The sequence below is a fragment of the Carassius auratus genome, unplaced genomic scaffold (assembly GCF_003368295.1).
Source record: "Carassius auratus strain Wakin unplaced genomic scaffold, ASM336829v1 scaf_tig00014308, whole genome shotgun sequence".
Taxonomy (NCBI): Eukaryota; Metazoa; Chordata; class Actinopteri; order Cypriniformes; family Cyprinidae; genus Carassius; species Carassius auratus.
Genome location: NW_020524488.1, coordinates 828,219 through 850,414, shown reverse-complemented (window position 1 = coordinate 850,414; position 22,196 = coordinate 828,219). Strand labels below are relative to the sequence as shown.

The 22,196-nt window shown below is 35.7% G+C and overlaps 1 protein-coding gene across 2 annotated transcripts in view; it reads left to right on the top strand.

Moving 5' to 3' along the window:
- The window catches only part of LOC113074334 (TANK-binding kinase 1-binding protein 1-like), a 49,911-nt gene extending 28,069 nt beyond the window's left edge, over positions 1-21,842 (top strand). The window contains exons 3-10 of one of the 2 annotated variants that reach the window (XM_026247158.1): positions 1,481-1,606; positions 2,878-2,976; positions 5,061-5,205; positions 8,935-9,134; positions 10,999-11,060; positions 15,492-15,607; positions 17,738-18,522; positions 19,528-21,842. In XM_026247158.1, coding sequence (XP_026102943.1) covers positions 1,481-1,606; positions 2,878-2,976; positions 5,061-5,205; positions 8,935-9,134; positions 10,999-11,060; positions 15,492-15,607; positions 17,738-18,522; positions 19,528-19,659 — 1,665 coding nt within the window. In that variant the 3' untranslated portion in view covers positions 19,660-21,842. Of the gene's footprint in view, positions 1-1,480; positions 1,607-2,871; positions 2,977-5,060; positions 5,206-8,934; positions 9,135-10,998; positions 11,061-15,491; positions 15,608-17,737; positions 18,523-19,527 lie in introns of both variants that reach the window. The other variant, XM_026247157.1, reaches the window with a different exon arrangement.
- Positions 21,843-22,196: the final 354 nt, after the last annotated feature.

The window sequence follows — 22,196 nt, the reverse complement described above, 5'->3', positions numbered from 1 at the left end:
CATAAAGGCTGCATTTGACTTAAAAGTGATATTAAATAACAACTTATTGTAATATTGTGATTTTATTATAATAAAAAAATACTTTAAAATGTGATGACAAATCAGATTTTACAGCAGCCATTATATACGTTTATTATTATATAAAGCAATGTATATAATTTTTGTATAATTATAAAGCTTTTCATGATTCTTTTACACCGTAATATATATATATATATATATATATATATATATATATATATATATATACATATATATATATATATATATATATACATATATATACATATATATATATATACATATATATATATATACATATATATATATATATATATATATATATATATATATATATATATATATATATATATATATATATATATATATATATATATACATATATATATATATATATATATATATATATATATATATATATATATATATATATATATATTTTTTTTTTTTTTTTTTTTTTTTATTAAATTTTTTTATTATTATTATTATTATTATTATATTTTTTTTTCAAAACTGTGAATAAAAAAATCTTATTGGAGTACATCTTCAGGACAATACTGTTTCAGTTGTTTACTTCAGAATTTCATGTTTCATTGAATGTCTTGATGTTTCTTTTAATTTTCTTTCTTTCTTAATTTTCTTTTCTGTAATTATTTGTGAAATTTAATAGCAATTTCTAAGTGAAAAAGGAAATCGTAGAGCTTTTTTTTTAAAAGCAGAATTGCATCATGTATCAACAAAAAGTATTGTATGCACTCCAAAAATATAACCAGTCCATTCTCAGGTGCATAAATCAAGAAAATTTTATCAATCAAAAAATAATAATAATAAATATCCAAACACTGAATTACATTTAATTAGAACAAGGCAAGGATATATCAGAAAAATGACTTCAACATCTACAAAGTGAAAAAAGTGCAAAAAAGTTAAAAGTGCCATTGTATATGCAAGTATTGTTTTTCCAACGTACAATAGGTGACAGAGACACATAATTATGTATATCACATGTGTAGTTTAACATGTAATCAATTGTTTCATTTGATAGTTTTTGTCATAAATTGGGCGTGTAAAAGATTTACATTTTATATAATAAAGACAAGCAGTGCAGTCTTTACATGGAAAGTTTCCTTGGGCATCTGAGAGGGTCCCAGGAGTGGTTTTTCACAAACATCTGTTTTAGAATTGTTTACCAACTGCTTCCTGTATAACTTAATTTGGTGAATAATGTGCAATATGTAGACCTCTTTTACATATTTGTGCTGAAAATAATGACAATGACTTCATTTAAATACTCACAATGCAGCATTAAACCAGTGCAGACAGCTAGATTGCTGGTTGTTAGTTAATATGATGTTTTTTGCACCAAAAATAGTGAAATGTTTATCATACCCATTATAATTATGGCAGTTAGTGCATGTGATGACCCCTCTGTCACTTTTTTATGTATGTGTGTGGGCAGTTTCCCATGATAAGCGAGTTTGGAGATGAAAGAAACTCCTACTGCTCCTTCGAGCCCAAAGACACAGTGCTGCTCCAGTCAGAGAATGGAAGTCTCCAACAGAGAGTCAACATGCTGACCCTCGAGGTGAGAGGAAACATACAGTATATATACACAAACACACACCTAAATACACACACAAAACTCTTTCTGGACTGGATTTCATCTGATGTTCTGCTGATTTCAAACCACCGCTTCTTATATTATTATTATGGCTTGGCTATATTGTGTTGTAAATCTGGATTATGCGTCACAAAATGGAAAGATTAGAGAGGTAATACGATTAGTAGGGAAATGAAGGACAACTTCAGATGGCCAGTCATTCACGACAAAAGGCCTTACATAATCTAGACCACAAAGCATTCATTTTTGTGTGCCTGAAGCCTGCTCTAAATCGTCTCTCCCGGCTGACTGTGATGTGAAGTGTAAATGGGAAGATCATACTCTCTCTCTCTCTCTCTCTCTCTGCATCTCTCGGCTCATTGCCTGACGAAGCATCTCATTAATTAATGATGATTGTTAGGTGTTTCCATAGCAGCCTTCCCTCCATCAAAGTACCAGATTTGTATTTGTCATCTGTTCTTCTCTCTCTCCCACACCTCCCTCACTTTTGCTGACGTTTGGTACTTTGTGAGTACATTCCTTATTCTTCCCCATCCTCCTCCTTTAACTGTGGCCTTCCTTCTTGATTCGTATCTTGTGTTTCATTCTTTTCATACTTTTTTTTCAACACCCATAATTTAGAATTCGCAAGCTATCACTGAGATCTAATGCAGTTGCAATTGAAAGTAAATAGTCTGTTCTGTTATTTTTTCTGAAAATAAGCTACTATTATTTGTGAAGCCAAAGGATCACTGCAGAGAGGTGCACTATATGATAATTGAAGTAGATGTTTATGTGTGTCTGTATTAAAATGAAAGTGCAGACAACACCACAAGTCCACTGTTTAATTTTGTATTTATATATATAGTATATATTAATAAAGGAATAAGATTTAGGTGATGTGTCTAGACCCAGACAGCTGTCAGCAGAGCAGATATTGTTTTTGGCATATAAAATCCATAATGGTAATAAAAAAAGCCAGTAAAAAGAAATGTGACAAGAAATAGCTGACAAAATGAGAATGTTTAAAAATAAAAAAAAATTATAGTACACCTGCCGTACACCAAATGTTACAACAGCTTGTCATTATACAGCCCAAAAACCTCCCAACTGTCCTTGTAATTCAAGTTCTTATACACATTAATGCAAAAAGTAAAAGTGCAAAAACTGTCTGTGAGAATTTACAGTGTAAAAAAGCCATAAAGCGAAAGGAAAGTCCTTGTGATGATAGGAATGTTTGTGTTCTCCAGCTTCAGAAGAGCAAAGAGCGAGAGGAGCAGCTTGAAGATGTCATTCAGGCCTATGAAAAAATCCACATGGAGAAGTCCAGCCTTCAGCGAGACCTAGACAAGATGGTGAGAACTCTTGTAAAACATTCATTCCATGCTAAGTTTGGCTGCCAAGCGGATGGGCAGTTGCGATAATTAGCCTCACCTTTTGCTTCAAGCTTTTATCCAACCAGGTGTCCACTTGATTAATCTTGTACTCTCATACATCCTAACTGGGCTGTGTGAATCTAATTGGGCTCTTATATTACCCAGCCAGTGGATGATGCTGGATATCTGTGATCATATATGCACATTTGCAGCCTCAGTTTTAAATATGGGTCTCAAATGGCTTCAAATGGATTTAGCTGAGTCCAAAATACTGAGTTCTTGAAAACTGCATGTTGCAAGCATTTGTATGAAGGGCCGTGCAAGCCATAATATATTCTGGTGTTCTCACACACTTGTAATCTCTTTTCACATTCATATAATTCTACTCTCACACACTTATATATTCCTTTCACATGCATTCACATGCATTCCTTTCACATATTTAAACAAACACATTGATACATTTTTGCTCTCATAGTCACATATATTCATGTGACGCATAGTTTCATACATTTTCCTCTTTATATTCACAGATTTTACGCACACATTCATACATTTTGGACACATTTAATATTATAAATAATAAAGTTATTTAAGAAGAAAATGCATGTATGTGTTAAGAAAATATTTGTATGTAAGAGAAGAATTTATGTATGTGTTAGAGAGTATAGTGGAAACAGAAGGCAGGTTAGGACCGATCATTGTTACGTTCAGGACAGGTCCTGATCAGCATGGCTAAGGCAGATGAGGTGGCCATAGAAGTATTTCAGCAAGTTAATTGGGTTTTAAAAACTACTATAATCAAGAAAAGTTTACTTCTTTGGCCTCGTCCCTTGAGCAAGTTGTGATTGAGGGGGTTGCCAGATACACATATTATGAGCGTTTATCGATGTGACAATTTAGGAAGTGAATAAGGTGTGAAGTATCAGGTTAGGGTTAGCGATATCTTTTTTTTTTCAAAGCTGAAAAATTTTGACCTATTTTGTTTTATTTCTTTCTAGATTTTCTTTTTTCTTTTTTTTTTAAACAATATCTGGCAACACTTAACTGATAGTAAACAGCCCATAAACCGCGCGGGCAGATTGTTCCTGACTGGTTACCACATTCGTAACACAAAGTAGTGAACATGATATTATCTGTAAGAAATGGTATCAACCCTGGGCAAGTGTGACACTCTTGGGACAGTTGATGGATCTGTCAGTGGCCGGACAGATCCCACCACAGCATCATCACAAAATATATATTGTGGCAAGGCCAGTGAAAGATTTTTCCAGGGCAAGTAAACAATTTGAACTGGACAATTAGACAATTTCCTTAGCCCTGTAAACACTTTCAAAATCACTATCATAACACTTGTACACAGATCTGTAGAACAAGTTACACTGTACTTGAAAACAAAAGAGGATTACTTTGAATAGCATAACTGTATTGTGTTAGGATGAGCTGAGCAAGTATATATATTTCCTTGTTTGAGAGTGACTTCATGCTTAAAGAGGAAGTAATGAATAAAATAGATGAAGTAATGTATAAAAAAAAAGATGAGGCGTGCATGCTTTTTGCATGAGTGTGAAGCATATACAGTAAATATGTGAAAGTGACAATATATGTACAGTATGTGAGTTATAAAGTAGGCTTGTAATAATAAAGAATACATATGTGGGTAAAAGTCATGAAAGCAGAAACATGTACGTGAAACAAGAATTTATGTGTAAGAGTAGAAATATATGTATGCAAAAGGAGTGTGTGAGTGCGCCAGAATGAATTAATCCTTGCATGGCCTCTCATACGTTTGAACATCTGCCGTTTCTCGTCTCTGAAACATGCAGCCAGCAATCAGCTGTTACATCTACATGTTCTCTTTTATTGCTGACAAAAATTCCACATGGACGCAAATGTCGGAAGAATCTGTATGACCTCTTTGCCCTTGAATATCTTTTGATCAGTCATCGCCTCTCTGTACTTGTTTCATTTGGAATCTTTTATAATCTTTTACTTTTGTGCCCATCTCTTTCCTTTTCCCTCTTTCCTTTTCTCTTTCTTCTCTCACTCTTTCTCGGGCTCAGACATCTCTGGTGGAGAAACATGTTGAGCGGATTCACAGTTTGGAGGGGGCTCTGAGGCAGAGGGAGAGCTCACTACACAAACTCAACACACAGCTGCACAACAAAGACATGCAGTATCTGCAACTACACAGCCCTGACTCACATAGTAAGTCTTGTTTTGTCTGTATGCATGCAGGTGTCAATTTATAAATCACTCAGTGGTCTAGGACATGCAGATATTTACCTAAAACCGCTACCACTGACTCATTCAATGCACAGTAATTGTCACATACAGTCAAAATCAAAATGAGAGAACAATGTATAAAGACTATTTATTTTTTGTTAATCTTCATCGCTCAAAATTTGAAGGAATATTAGCTTTAGGTATACCACTGTCAAACAAGTTTGACAAAATAACCAAGGCATTTCAATAAAAACCTTCATTATATGGAAAACAGTGATCAAAAACCACTGTAGCATGAAAGAACATTACCACTAAAATTATGGAGTGTTACAAGCTGTCAGAAATTATTAGGAATAGTTGATATACCCTGTTGATAGCCGCAGGATATCACTAGTTTCAATGATAAAATCTGTAATTTGAGACCCAACAAAAGCCCTTCTCATACTGAACCCTCAATCCCGTCATTGCATTTTACTTCATGTGATGTTTTTGAACCTATTTATCTGCAACTACTTTTTTTTGATATCATACACCTTAAATTATTTAAATGTATTGTTGATTCTGTTGGGCCGGGATTGGGGTTTCTTTTTAATAAGGGTCTTCATACTGGCTCTATCCCTGCTGCCTTTAATGTGGCTATACTGTCACTCATACTCAAGAAGCCTTCACTGGATTCTTCTGTTCTGAATAACTTTTGTCCTATTTCTGTATTACCATTTACCTCTGAAGTATTGGGGGGGAAAAAATGTGTTTGATCAACTCCAGTCTTTTCTCAGTTGCAATGATATTACTGAAGTTTTTCAGTCTGGCTTTAAGTCTGCACATATTTTATCTATGGACTCTGGCGACTCTGTGGTCGTCATGCTTTTAGATCTAACAGCAGCATTTGATACCGTTGACCGCTCTACTTTGGTATCTAGATAAGAGTCTTATGTGGGGATAAAAGGTCTTAAGTGGTTTCAGTCATACCTCAACTGACAGAAAATTCTTAGTCAAGTTAGGTAACTTTTCTTTTTCTGTTGCTCATTTAGCTTGCGGTCTTCCTCAAGGCTCCATCTCTCTGTGGTTTGGTCGCAGTTGAGGAATAAACTCTCTTTAGAGATTAGACTTGCCCCTTCTCTGTCCACTTTTAAATATCTCCTAAAAACATATATGTTCTCTTTGGCTTATAAATCATTTTCTGTTTTGGTCTTTGCTTAGACTTCTAAGGGTTTTATACCTTGTTTCTCTTGTGTTATTATTATATTTACTGATTTTTATATTGCTTTACTCTGAATCTATGTATAACACTTTGGTTTGCCATGTGGCTGTTTTATATGTGCTATATACATAACTTGAAACTTGAAACTTGAGAAATCACAGATTTGGAATGACTAGCTTCTCTCGCAATGGCTTAAAGGGTCATCCCTTTGGCCTTCATCTGGACAACTTCCTGTCGCCATCACCTTAGAGCAGCCCACCATCTTGCAGTCTCAATGAAAAATAAAGGAATGGTGCCATTTAGAAAGGATTTGTCATACAATTAAGAAAATTTGCACCAGGTGCCAGATTAACACAATTACTTGGAGGTATATGTAAGTATTCTCTAATTTTGATCAGAGTTTTGACAAGCTGCAACTTGATTGTTCTATCTCACACACACACACACACACACACATTGTATGTGTGAAATAAACATGTGGGACCCCCTAAATCTGGAACTGTGTAGCCTCCATTGCTTTTGTGTAGTGAGGGGAGGGGGGGGATTGGGCCATTGGTTCTTAGCTCTGCTTCGATACCCTCATGTGGGGCAATGAAAAGTTCTGAAATGTCAGAAATGTATCTGACCATCAGATTGTAAGTCAGGAAAGGTTAATTGTCTCTCATTACCCTCTATGCTGCAAAACCAACAGAGCACAGCAAAGCAGAAATTCAGCTTAATTTTAAAAAGGGGGGTCAAACTATTTTTTTTTTATGTAGAATACATGTGTAAAGCACTTTGGATTTCCTTGCATAATATTATATTTTATTATATAGTATATAGTATTATTTATACATCATGTTGTTTTTTAGCATACAATCTTGTTCATTATTTGTAATTTTATGTGCTTTTTTCATTTGTATTCGACTCCAACAACAGATTGTGTATTGGGGTCTTTGAAGTGTCCCTTTTCATTATATATGCATCACATTTTGTATCCAGTTTTCAATTTAGTTTTTTCAAAGAGCAGCTCTCCTATAAAGGACTTCAAACAGGGCCAAGCGTCATTGCTCTTGTCCTTTTGGTCCTCTTAGTTTATTCCCTAGATGACAGTGTTGTGTTGCAACGCTCTCATTTTACCCAATTTCCCACATCCTTCCTCTTTCCATTCACTGCCTCTGAGGCTCAGAAAAAAAAGATTCATGCCTCAAAGAGACTAAGTAACAAAAGGGAAAGTATATTTGCGAGAAGAAGTTCATACCTTTCCCCTGTGACCTCTCTCCAGGATCTAAAACGTTTCAGTCAAACTTAAAGGCACTGAACAGGAGTCCAGAAATTCAAGAAAACTCAAGCAAATTATGTTTTTATGTAAATTATGCAACAAAAATGTTCTGTAACCCTGTCAGAAAACAATACAAGAATGATGTAACTTTTTTGTGTACTCATGATTACAAATATTACATGCAAATATGAAAAAAAAAAAGAATAAAAATCATTTCAATGCGGTTTTGGTGTGAGATGTAGGCGTGCAGGGGTGTGTTTTTTCAGCTTGCTTATTGTTGAACTGTCACAATAGCTGCTGGCTCAAGGACAGCTTTTCTATGAGCTGCTGAATCACCATGCCCACGCCTGGGGTGAGGAGCAGGATGCTCTGACAGTTAATAGTTCAGTCTTGAATTCTCCAACTTCAAGGTTTCATAGCTACATGGAGTAAAGGACATGTGAAGGGAGACTTTAGGTTGGATTTCCATCCTCTTAACAATGTTGGCCCTGACCTGGCCACCAAACCTCCTGTCCAGACATTTACATAACATAAATAAACACAAATAAGATTTTTGTTGGTCTGTTTTAAAGGACAGATGTGATCAAAGAGATGTGCTTCTTTAAAGACATGCTGTCAGACAATTTTTCTGCCGCCTCATTTGACAGAGAACTTTCTGAGAATGCTTAAGGAACACCAGTAATGTATTGATAAATACTTTAATATGATACTCCATATTTTTCTATGATTTTTTTTTCAACTCTAAACATGTGCAAACTCCACATAAACTTTGAGATTGCTGATTAATTTCAACCTTCGATGACCAGTGTATTTTAAAACTTTAATAATTTCAAAGTTGAAAATCTAATAATAATATTGCTAATAATGACACTATAATATCTGCACAATATTCAGCAAAGTTCTTTTTTTCTTCTTCTTCTTTATTTGCATACTGAATTGAGAATGGTCTATCATGTACATTGTGGCCCTATATAAGCAGAAATAAATAAATAAATAAATAAATAAATAAATAAATAAATAAATATATTTTTTATTTTATTTTTTTATTTTATTTTTTTACACATTTTTTATTGCTTTGGCTGTGTTTACTTTATCTAAAAAATTTTTTGATTATCTTACTGATGATTTTGCAGAGTATTTTATTAAAGAGTGCATGTTCTGCTATCCTAGCAATAAAAGGCAAATGCTGGATTTATTTATTGATGCAGTGTGTTTGGCTTATCTAATCACAATAACTGTCCATCTTTAGTGCTAGACTGCCCCATGACCCTACAGAGCTCCCGAAGTCTGGACACCCTCTCTGACCTCAAACTGCAGCGTCTGGAGGCGGAGCTAGAGGGGGCAAGGCACGAGGCTCAGGGGGCGTGTCAGAGGGAGGAGGAGCTAAAAGCTGAATGTGAGAGGTTAAGGGAAGAGCTGAGAGAACTGCAAAGCAACCAGAGGCAGAGGGTCAGTAACACAAACACACACATGCTTAAAGACTCAAATAGGTACTACACTGACAAAATTGATTTTTGTCAGGTCTCTTAAGACTTTGTTTCTTATAGACATCTATTTTCAAAAAACTGTGTGTGGTAAGTAATAAACCAATCAAAATATTCTCACTTTGATAGCATAGTAACTGCATTTTACTTTTGCATCCTTTGACAAGACCTTTCATGAGATTAAGGCATATACAATTTAAAAGTCAGGCATATACGATTTAAAAAGTGGTCAGTAAGAGTAAATAAGCAGAGATGGGAAGTAACGAAGTACAAATACTTGTATCTTCACTATTTATTTTTCAGACAACAGTTTACTTTCATTCCTTACATTCTCACCACAAATATCTGTTCTTTCTACTTTAATTTAAAATATGAAAACCTGACCCCCATTGGTCTATTATTTTCTGGTTATCACACACCACAGATGAAGGCTAGTCTACGAAGCTATCAGTGTGCAAGACAAATGGCTAATGTTACAGATGAGACAGAGGGCTCCTTTCCCAGTGCGCATGTGCATGAATGCCTAATGGAAAAAAACCCAGAGTTTGACATAAGAGGAACCCCGTAATGATTCAAACATCAAATAAAGCAAAATTAGTCATCAGGTGCCATGTTCAATACAGCTGCATCTCAGAGATCTCAAATCAGTTAATTAGCAGAAGTTATTATACCACCACATGTGTGTCATGTCATTAACAATGTCCCTAGATTGTTGAACTAATGTGGTTCAAACGACGGAGATGTGAATGTGTTCAGGAAACATGACTGGTTAGTTAATTTCCACAACTAGACAAGTGTTTTTGAAGCTGCTGCTACCAACCTGAAAGAGCTCACAGACACCATAACATCAGTTGGGTTAGTTTCTGTGAGGAAACAGCACTGTAGCAAGACTGGAGTCATTCAGATTACTGGGAATCACCATTTCTCAGTACCTGAAGTGGGATTTCTACATAGATTCCATTGTCGAAAAGGCCCAGCAGAGGCTGTACTTCGTTTGCCAGCTGAGGAAGTTCAACCTGCCACAAGAGATGCTGATAAAGTTTTCCTGCCTGCAGTCACTGAATCCATCTTGGTTCAGCTCAGCTACCAAAACTGACCTCAGAAGACTGCTGTACAGTGGATAGCCCGGAGTGCTGAGCGAATCACTGGTACAACCCTCCCTACTCTCCAAGAACTGTACTCATCCAAAGGGAGCAAAAGAGCTGGAAAAATCATTCCGGACCCCTCACACCCAGCCCACTTCTCTCTGAACTGTTGCCGTCTAGTCGGCACTAAAGGGCAGAGTGGAGTATATTGCTATTTCTTGTTACTTATTCTGTTTGAATTATCTGTGTCTTGTCACTGTCATTCTGTTTGTGCTGTGGAAGCTTCTGTCACCATAACAAATTTCCATAACAAACTTGAATAAAAACATTTTAGTCAGTACTTCAACTTTTATTAGAGTCTTTTTAAACATGAGTCTCAGTAATTCTATATGAGTGAAGGACGTGTGTACATTTGCCATCTGATTGATTGATTGATTGATTGATTGATTGATTGATTGATTGAAGAAATTGCCATTTTATTTAGCAAGATGTGTTAAGTTGCACAAAAATATTAAAAAAATGACTTGTTTGTTTTCAATATTTATAATAAGAATGCTTCTTGAGCATGAAATCAGCTTAAAATAATTATTTCTGGAGGGTCATGTGAAACTGAAGACTGAGATATTGGCTGCTGAAATTTTAGCTTTGCCATCCCAGAAATAAATTACAATTTAAAATATATTAAAATAGCATATAAGTAATATAAAGAAAGTATGAAGCCTGACATGTTGCTTTTTTGCACAGGAGGTGAGTTCCACATGTGGACAGTGTGATGTGGAGTGGATAAAGAAAGTTGGAGATGAACAGTGAGTGTCTGTTTTATTGATTTATAGCCTATAGCTGTGCAAAAGCATTTAAGTTAAATCTATTTCATACAATTTTGCTGCTGTATTTTTAAGGCAATTGCAATGCTAGTTAGTTTCCTTTGGACATGTGGGGCATGGATATTTGCCAGTAGAGGGCAATATAGCTATTGGCAACAATCCAGATCACAGTCTCACAAAAGTGGTCTAAATAGTTATCTTAAACTGAGACTGAAGAGAATACAGGTGAACTGAAAGAAACCTGTGTTTAACTGAAATGGGGATTCTTGGAAAGGTCACAAGTAATGCCTACGTCTATAGCACCTCACAGTTTCACACTTTACTCCCCCTCTTTTTTGAACTGCTGGTTCTTGTAAAAGTCGTGATTTAATAGAAAACATCCCAAACCTGACTTGCAGTTACTAAAAAAAAAAATTACGTTTTCATAGCCACTGATTCTAAAAGAAAGACAAAAGATTTTTTCCATAGTGTTCAGATTTATTTTAATTGACATTGGCATCCCTATCCCTATGTGTGTGTGTTTGGATGTTATATTATTTTTCTTATCAAGCAATGCACAGATAATATCCAATTAACCAAGTATGTTAACCTAGTCAGCATCAATGTGTGAAGTCATGATTTGAAATCATTGCTGATGCATTGACACTTGAGATATTGTATTGATAAATCAGTTCATATAAATTTCATTGGCTATGTCGGTAAACATTTTAGTGCATTAAGTCTTTACATGCAGAAACATCCTTGGATGGAAACCTGGGTAATGATGCATTGGCAGTTAAACTTACTTAACTGTCTTTTTGTGTTATGTAAAAGGTGTTGTCCCAAAATAAACACAACCATAAACCTGTGTGTCAATTAAACATTTTTAACACACACAGACATACACGCTTGAGTATGCATGCAAGAAGGGCTTTGAAATGTTACAAATAGCTATCATTCAGCATGTGTTGGAGTTGTCTGGTTTGATATCAGACAACAAACCTTTAAGTGCACTATTGACCCCAACATTCTGATTCGAAGGGTTAAGAAGTTTTACATTTATTAGAATAATAATGCTTTCTGGGAAAAGGTACTTATTTGTTTCTGATTAGTATTTATAGTCTAGAGTGTGGACTCTGCTGATTAAATTATTTGGCTGCTTTAGATTGAAGTTTGGCTGAAAAATAGAAGGTAAATTCATATTTCATATAGCCGACATTTGTTTGCATACAGAAGACGGATATCATAGATACTAGTTTCAGAGTAAAGGTCAGCAGCCCACATACCCATGCCTCCCACACTAGATCATCATCAATATTCAGATAAAAAGCACACAAACACACACACACCTTTTCTTTTTTTCTTTTCTTTTTTCTTTTACACATTTTCTTATAATTATAGTTAATAGTTCTGCAACTGCTAAAAAAAAAAATCATATTTCAATAGCTGTGTTTTATCCTTCAATGTACACACACACAAAGATAGATATTTAATGTGTGTATACAATATGTCTATACATGTGTAAGAAAGACACAGACAGATAGACAGACAGACAGACAGACAGACTGACAGACAGACAGACAGACAGACAGACAGACAGACAGACAGATAGACAGATAGATAGATAGATAGATAGATAGATAGATAGATAGATAGATAGATAGATAGATAGATAGATAGATAGATAGATAGATAGATAGATAGATAGATAGATAGATAGAACAGAAACAGGACATGCAGGTGACACTACTCTTGTTTCATTTTATATATGTCAATAGGAACATTCAGAGAACGTTTCAGTTAACAGTCCAAAAGGTGATGCATTCATGTGTGTGTGTGTGTTTGTATGTGTGTGTGCAAACTTGTGTGGAGGTGAGAAAAAAAAGTCACACATCATCTAAATCTGCTGTAAATACATCTTTGATAGATAGTGTCTATCAAATGAGGATGACACTTGGACAGCTGAGTTGTTGCTCAGGCGTCGATAATGATGGAGGAGAAAGACAACTCATTACTGCTGAGTACCATGGCTGCTTGAGCCTGACTGTGGATGCTCAGGAGCCCAGAGGGCCAAATGAAGGACACAATGAGCACAACGGTAAGAATATCCAATGCTATGGCTCATTGGCCAGCAACAGAAGACAACTTAGCAGATCATTGGTGGTGTGTGCTGGTTAACAACGATAGACCTGTGGTTTCTTTTGACATGTGTTCTACGAATACAAATTAAGGCTGAACATCCAGTACTTTGTTTATATTGAGGTTGGTTTGTTCTTTGGTATTAAGTATTGGTGTTAAGATACAAGGTAAGATTGTTCAACAGGGCTGCTGGTTCTCTCTTACTCAGCTAAGGCAGATTTCTTTGGGCCATATGGCAATTTGTGTGAGTGTGGGACTGAGAAAGAGGCAGAGAGCTAAGTTGTCCACCAACTCAGAGAGAAAATTTATGAGTTGTGACCTTGCACCAAGTGGATGATTCATTTAACTCATCTTATTAAAATGCATTGAACTTCTTGTGTGTGTGTGTGTGTGTGTGTGTGTGTGTGTGTGTGTGTGTGTGTGTGTGTATGCATATATATATAGTCCTTATTGCCATTTACAATTAATCAAAATGCGCAGTATACATTATACTGCCAGTACATATTAAAAATGGTAGCTGACCTTAAAAGCTTTTTTTTTTTTTTTTTTTTGGAGTGAGCTGTTTAACATTTACTTAAAAAAATATTATAATAAAAAAAGCACCAAGAGTTGGTGTTGTTTACACTACTTATACTATATTTAATTATCTGTGGGTCATATTCATGCGAACATATGCATGATCATCACTCAACTGTACGGTGTCCTTGAGTGCTCTGAAAGGCACCTTTAAATAAAATGTATTATTATTATTATTATTTTATTATTATTATTATTATTATTATTATTATTATTATTATGTTAAAAAGGTGATTGGTTACACGTGCCCAATGTAAAATGTAAAACTGAAATGTCTCGTCTGATATATCTAACACCATCTCAAAAACTATTAATCTTTTTATAATAAAGCACCAAAGGTTTTGGTGACTTTGGTCTACACATTAGTTCATCTGATGACAGTTTCTGTTTCTTTGCATCTAAAATAGCTGGCATGTTTTACCATAAAACATTCTTTTTGATGATTATCATAAATGTGTCAGACTTGTTTGATTGTTGTGCATTTTAATTATGAATCTTTTGAGTAAGCTAGATAAAAACCAAGACACAGAATCTGATCATTTTTGTTGGTAGAAATAAATGAGTATCAATGGAAGGAAGGTTGTGAGTTAAAGGAGTAGTTCACTTTCAGAATGAAAATTCGGTCATCATTTACTCACCCCCCACTCGTTCCAAACCTGTAAGAGTTTCTTCTGTTGAACACAAAATAAGATATTCAGAAAAATTCTGAGTTCCATGGTAGGGGGAAACAAATACTATGGAAGTCGATGGTGCTCATCAACTGTTTAGATCCCAACATTTAAAAAAAATATTTTGTGTTCAACAGAAAAAAAAGAAACTCATACAGGTCTGGAACAATTGTGGGGTGAATAAATGATGACAGAATTTTCATTCTGAAAGTGAACTACTCCTTCAATGTACAGTCATCCAGTAATTACTGCAATATAAACCACACTGATTTATTTTATTATTGATAATGTAAGAATAATTTTTTACGATTAAAAATTGATTATGAGTTCAATTTATTTTATCACGTGTGAAGAAAGAGAGAGCATAGTGCTGCGAAAGACTCACAGAGCTATGTAGGAAATCACTTGCCAATTTTTGTGATGACTGAGGCTTTTTAGAAATTGGGTTGCCATGGTGAGTTACTGCAAAGTCATATGATTTGAAACTACACTGTTCTTCTCTGTGCCAGTCATGCGTTATGTTCTCACTGGTGCAGTGACACATGTCACAGTTAAATAGTGTTACCAACTGTCATAAACATAATTATCAACCATTGTTATGTGCTGAAGCTATATTATTGCTTTTATATGCCATACAGCTTAGTACTAAGGAAATATTGCTGGTACTTTGATAGTCAGGTAAGACAGTTATGTGTTAACATACTAAACGTTACTGCTGTGTAGATGAAGTGCAGTTCCTTCGTAGCTGATTAGCAGACTCTAATAACACCTAGTTTTGTCAATTGATGTGCCAACATATATTATCTTTTTAAGTATAAGATAGAAAGAATACACAACACATTTAACATAGAAAGAATGAAACTTGATTTTTATTCAAGTATAATTTATTCAAGTATGATGCAATGCTATTTCAATGCATTTAGGACCTGGTCAAACTTGATTGCAGGTGGTTATAAAACGGAAATGGTGTCATTTATTGACTCTTAACTTGTCTCTCTCTTTCTCAGTCACTCCCTTCTCATTCTCTCTCTTTCTCCTGCTCTCTCTACAGAGTAAATCTGGCTTTGGCCTATACTGAACTAACAGAGGAGTTGGGCAAGTTACAGGCTTTGGCCTCGAAACAGACAGATATATTGCGGAAAGTCTCACAGGAGCCGGCAAGCCCAGGTATGAGGACAAGGTCCTGGTAAAGTCTCTCTAAAGGTCGTCCTTATATAAACATTCAGTCAGAGACATAGATATTATATAACAACTTGAATTACACTGTTAATATATACTATATATCCACAAGTATGTAGACACCTTCTAATTATTGGTTTGTACAGAAGAAAGAGCTCTGTGTTTTTTCTAATGTGGCGTTATCACAGGAGTCCATGAGTAAAATATTTCAAAGATAAATATTAGATAAAATATGTTTTTATTCTAAAAAAATATATATCTATACTAACCCTAACCCTTTTTCTAAAAATATTTTAGTATTACTTAATATTCTAATGCCGTAACTGTTGGACCCACGGCACTCAGTGAAGTCCTTTGAGATGAATTGGAACATCCACTGCCAACGCCTGACCTTACTGATGCTCATACATTTTGCCATGTAGTGTAATGAAGACCTGGTTTAGGTAATAATCATATTTTCATACTATAATGAACCTCTTTTGTAATAAAACCAATTTGTCAAACTCATCAAAATTCAGCACAGTGGGTGTGTAAACAGGCGCTTTTTTTAGCACTGCATGCTTGTTTGCTGTCTGGTTAAATTCCACAAGGAATATTTTTGCTGACGTGTCTCTCATGTTGCGTGTCTCTTAACAGTTTGAGAACATAAACATCTCCCGCTTATCTTTTTAGCACCTCTGCTCTCAACCACACAACCCATTTGATATAGGAAACCATACCAAAAAGCAGAAGCGGAGATGGAGGGGAAAAAAAACCTTACTGATTCATAGATAGAAGGACGGATTTCTCTAAATAGCTGATTGCAATCTTACGATTGCAGGAAGCTGAGTATATGCACATTAGAAGTATTATTGAGTGACAGATGCATCTTCTGTACAGGATCTTGTTTGCCTGTTGCTAGTCAGAAAGTTGTTTCGAAGTAGCCTACAGCAGGTGCTGGGGTGAATGAACAGGAAAACAATATGAAAATATCTCAAAGAGGAAACGTGAGGGGAAAGAGGAAGTCATTATAGACGTCTCTCTGTCCATTAGGGACTGTGCTCTTCACACCGCCCTTTAAAATATTCATCTGGTAATAAAATGAACCATGCTAATGAAATCAAATATTTAAACATTTTATAAGTGAATTTAACGATATAAATTTAGCAGAAACTGTGTCATTGCGCATGTTTTAGTTTGTTCTTGCATAGACCATATTCACTATGTTGAGTTCAATTGTGTGTGTTTTTGTGCAGATGCAAGTTGTAATATGTTGTGTGTGTGTGTGTGTGTCAATGCAAGTTAATTTCTTGTGTTCGCATCATTTTAATCAACAGTATTTTAAATGAAACAGCTTAAATATTGGCATGATGCATTTCTCGTCTTGTCTGTGTTACTGTCGATGAAAAGAAACTATGATTACATTTGCAATATACGGAGCCCCGAAAATATATTTATCGTGGCCACAAATTAAAATTTGTTCACACAACTTATTAATTTGCTCCTTCATTTTTGTAAATGATGGCCACATCATACTAATTCATTCCCCCATTCTGATTTTATTAGAAATGAGGGAACAAATTATGCATGGCCTTGGTTTTCTAAAATGAGGGAACAAATTCTTAATGTGTGGCCACGATTGAAATAAAATGAGGAGATGAATTAAAAAGTTCTGAAAACAAATTTGAACTTCGTTAAAATGGGGCTTTATAGCGATAAAACAAATGTAGCATCAGATTTTTGTTGTGACATACATCCAAGTCTAACAGATTATAAATAAAAAAGTAGGATGGGAAAATCGGTTGTTGATTGGATTTAGAGATGTGGAGGAGGCAAAAATTGAGGCAGGTGTATGTGAGATTGCAGAAACAGAGTTTAAGCTAACTAAATAATGGAAAAGTCCAGCATACATCACCAGAGAGAAGTCTTTCTTCTGACCAGTATAGTTATATTTTGATTAAATAAATGACTTATATGACTAATATATGTGGCTGACATTAGAGTAATTTCATCAGTGTTGACAAGATTTACACTGATCTCAAGCATTTAATCAGTGTGTTTGATTAAACATGTCTTGTGTCTTATATTCATTCTGCAGAACGTTTTTGACTTTTTTTATGTCCTGTGTTTATTTTCTAGTTCAGCGCCACTCTCCTGTCCCTCACCAGAGGCATTCTCCTATTCCACAGCGACATTCCCCAATCCAACAGCGGCATTCCCCCATTCAACAGCGTCATTCTCCTGTTCCCCAGCGGCGCTCCCCTGTTCTGCAGCGTCTCTCTCCGGACATGCACCGTCGCTCACCTCTGCCTGAGCTCAGCGATGGCCCTGCATCCTATTCCTGCAGGCCCACTTCCCACCACTTGAGGGCCAGTTTCCAGGGAAGACGCAGTTACTCTGAAGTAGCCGATCCGTCGGCTTATCAACGGCCCCCACGGTTCACTCTGGACCCGGTGTCCACTTTGCCGAAACCTCGACCATATGTCGACAGCTACCACAAGCAGCAGCAGCAGCAGCAGCAACAACAACAGCAACATGGAGGAAGCCAGCACATGTTAGTTCAAAGACAGAGCTCTCAGTCCGGGGTTGGAGGTGATGGGGGATTGGCTGAATCTCCTCGGCTGACCAGGGAGCTGTCTTTCCACCACTCGGATGTGTCCCACTTGCATTTTGAACCTCAGCCAAGCCCTGCTCCTCTGCATCCATCCTCACAGCCTGCACAGTCCTCAGAGGATGAGGAGGAGTGGTCCTGCCCTCATCCCATCAGTCCTCCACGAACACTGGGGGTGTCGAGCCCCTCATCAAGCTCCAGAGGCCCCGCCTCTTGTTCTGCTTTCCCCATTCCTTCCCGTCCCAACACCCTAAGCTGTCACCCACCTGGATACCTGCACGCAGAGCACGCCCAGTCTTGGCCATCCATCAATGTGAGTAGCAAATCACATTCACCTGCCAGACTAACCTACCTTGGCTCATTGGAAAAAATTGTGCCTGTGACACTTCTGCTAAATTATTATACGTTGCTTCTGGCTCATTTTGGGATTTAATTAAATTGAGAATATTTTTAATAACTTAACCTAACTTTTTTATATTAAATAAATTTGTAGAGCACTTTAATTAGTGTTCCTGTAGCTCAATTGGTAGAGCATTGCGCTTTCATGTGGACGGTTGGGGGTTCGATTCCCTGGGAACACATGATAGGTAAAAATTGATAGCCTTATTGCACTGTAAGTCGCTTTGGATAAAAGCGTCTGCTAAATGCACAATTTTAATTTAGAGCAGCGTGGAATAACAATTAATTTCCCAGCATACCATTACTCATCAAATATTTTGAAAATCCGCTTCCTGTAATCCCAGTTCAACTTCCTGTAGGATTCCGCTAATTAATTCTAAATGAGAACTTAGAACTTGAAAGGGAGATTCCTAATGCACAACTGGGGGTTGTCTGTTATTGGCTGTACAAACAAATAACCCCGCCCCCAAACTCACTCCATTGGTCTAGGCACCGTTGCTGTGTCTGGCTGCTCTAACCAACACAGAAATATTTTTAAAGCACCATGGAGACACATTGTTTACAGAGAAAATCATAATCAAATGGCTTACGTATAGCTGTCTGTGCGTTTCCTGGCTATTGAACCCACAACCTTTTGCACCACAAACACAATGCTCTACCACTGAGCCACAGGAACACATATTGTTAGTTCCCATGATTGTTTGCATTACTTACACTTCATTGTGGTCATATTAGGCATATGGAAAATGGTTGCATCATCTGAATTTCAGCACTTAATATAAACACTTAATATCCAGTTTACCTTTATCAATATAACTAACATTTAGGAAAAAAGTAAAACCTTATACTGTAGATATAATTTGATAAACGTGGATTTGAAACATTGCGGCTGTCAAACATATTACGGTGTCCTTTACAGCTGTGGATGGAGACGGAGGAGGAGGGTGACGTCAGGAGCTGCCCGCTGTGCCAGCTAATCTTCCCTGTTGGTTACCCTGATGATGCCTTGATCAAGCACATTGACTCGCACCTGGAGAACAGCAAGATCTGACACCCACAGCCACTCCATGACCTTCTGTTGTTCCACAGTTACATTCACTCTTTGCTCCTGGTATTTTTAGCTGGGTGCCTTCAGACAGAATGTAGGCAATGCACCTGTGGCCATTCTCATAATTTGGCTCATATATCTATATATCTTGCTGCTTTTCAACACAAAAATCTTGAAAAATTGTAACATTCTTTTTTTTAACACTGTTTATCAGCACTGACTGAGCATATTGCAATATTAAGGCTCTCATTTCAGATTTTAACTACAGTTCCCATGACTATTTGCATTATTTACACTTCAGTGTGGTCATATTAGACATATTTCAGCACTTTATATAAACAATTAATATCCAGTTTACCTTTATCAATATTACTAACACTGAGGCAAAAAGTAAAACCATATAGATATAATTTATTTTCTAATACTTCAGGGTCTTACCCTTAAATATGTCTTAGTTTGGCAGGACTTCCCTTTAACGCGACTGGATTATTTGTAATTAGCTGTAAATTCACAATCACATCTATTTTGTTTGTCTTCCGGGGCATTTGGTTGTACAAAAAGGGACGTTTTGTTCTTTAAAATATTCTTAAAGAATTTCCTCTCACAATATACATAATGATTGCAGCTCTGTGCACACAGTTTTGGCCAACCACTGACAAAACACCAGTTACTGTTGTTTCTTAAGACAGTAACAGTGTGATTTCCATAGTACACATAGACAGTGGATGATCATTTGATCATTTTTAATGTAATTACTTAAGACAAATTACTTTAACAAAATATATTTGTTCTTCTGATCACACCACAGAGCGTAATCTTTTTTTTTTATGTACTGTAAATGTATACCTGTATTTAAAGCCTATTATATGTATTAACCTGTAAATTGAGCTATATGTAATATAGATGTGCATTTTTCAAGCTTGGATTAGAGCAAATGGATTGCTGAAGATTAAAAGAAAACTACTGGAACTGCCAATTCAACTTTTGTATTGCTGTGATATAAATGATCACAGGCTGAGTGTTTAATCATATTACTGTTCCCTATTCTTCCAGGTGTACCTTATATTATATGTTAAAGTCTTCTTTGTATTTTCCCTGATTCTGCAGACTTTGTGTTAATGAGGGCACTGGATCTGCTACTAACCCAAATACAGATGAACTAAAATGGGAAAGTAGCACAAAGAAGTAATCACTGGTGCACATGTGCAAAATTACAACGCCAAATGTAGTGAAATGCAAAATAAGAAGTTGTCTGCTATCTATCAAATAACTGGTTGGAGGTTTCATTCAATTGGCCATCTAATTTTACGTGGTAATTGCTAATATTCTGGAAAATCCCATTCCAGATGATGTAAATATATGAATTGTCTATGATGTCACCATTCAATATAGTCTACAAGAAATAAAAAAAAAAAATACAAAATAAAACAAGTGCAGATAAACTGAAACGCCATCAGTACAACCAAAGACACAGCCTGCTTGTTTTTTTATTTTATTTTTTCACATGATTGATGGCCAAGTACCACTTCTGAATATTACACAGAAATATGGTGCAACTGGAACACATGGAAATGTTTATTTTTAATTAATAGTGTGCAGACGTGGATAGATGCAGATTAAGTGTAAAGAAAATACATTTCTGCATAATCACCCACAAGTTTCCATATATAAATATATATAACTTGCCTTGCACCCTTGTCCATGAACATGCAGAGAAGCAAAGTAAAACTTCAGCCACTATTCACAAAGATTCACTCAGGAGTTATTTAAAGAGCTATTGATGTTACCTTGCTCCTCAAAAAAGTGTTTTTCTTGTTAGTTTTTTTTCTGCAAAGGCAAATTAGAAAACTGAATGCTTTTCTGGATGCTCTATGACAAGTGTATGATCTTTCTTTTGCCCTGTATTTTGGTGTGTGGTTTCTTTGTGATATTCTTTAATAACTCAGGGGATAAAGCTTTGTGAATATGGCTCCGTGACCATACACAATTAACTTCCACTGGGACAATGTGAGAACCTGCTAAATCTATTGAAGATCAAGACTCGATTGACTAATGGGGTATCGATATTTTGTCATACCAACAAGGTACTTTCCAGAAAGAAAGAGAAAAAAAATGGGAAAAGACTTGAAAATGAATGCATATTGTGTCAAAAGAATATTCTGTAAATTTTATGAAATAAACTGGAACATGCACTGACTTGGAGTCTATTTGTCTCATTTGGTGAGTATGGCTAAAATTAGCCACAAATAATAATAATAATAATAATTATTATTATTATTTTTAAAAAAAATTCAAAAAATGTTCACTCAAAAAATGAGGTGCATTAGCTTACATCAATAAGGCTTATGATCAATCAGCTCCAAGAAGAAATACAAAAAGTGCTAAATGAAATAAAAGTTTGCTTGAAAATGTGCTTTAAGATACATGTTGATTGTTTTAATATTTTGTTCACACAATCCCATTCAAACATGTTAATGTGGCATAAGGTAATAAATACATTTTGGGACAACTATCACTAACATCGACATTAAATAATCTTT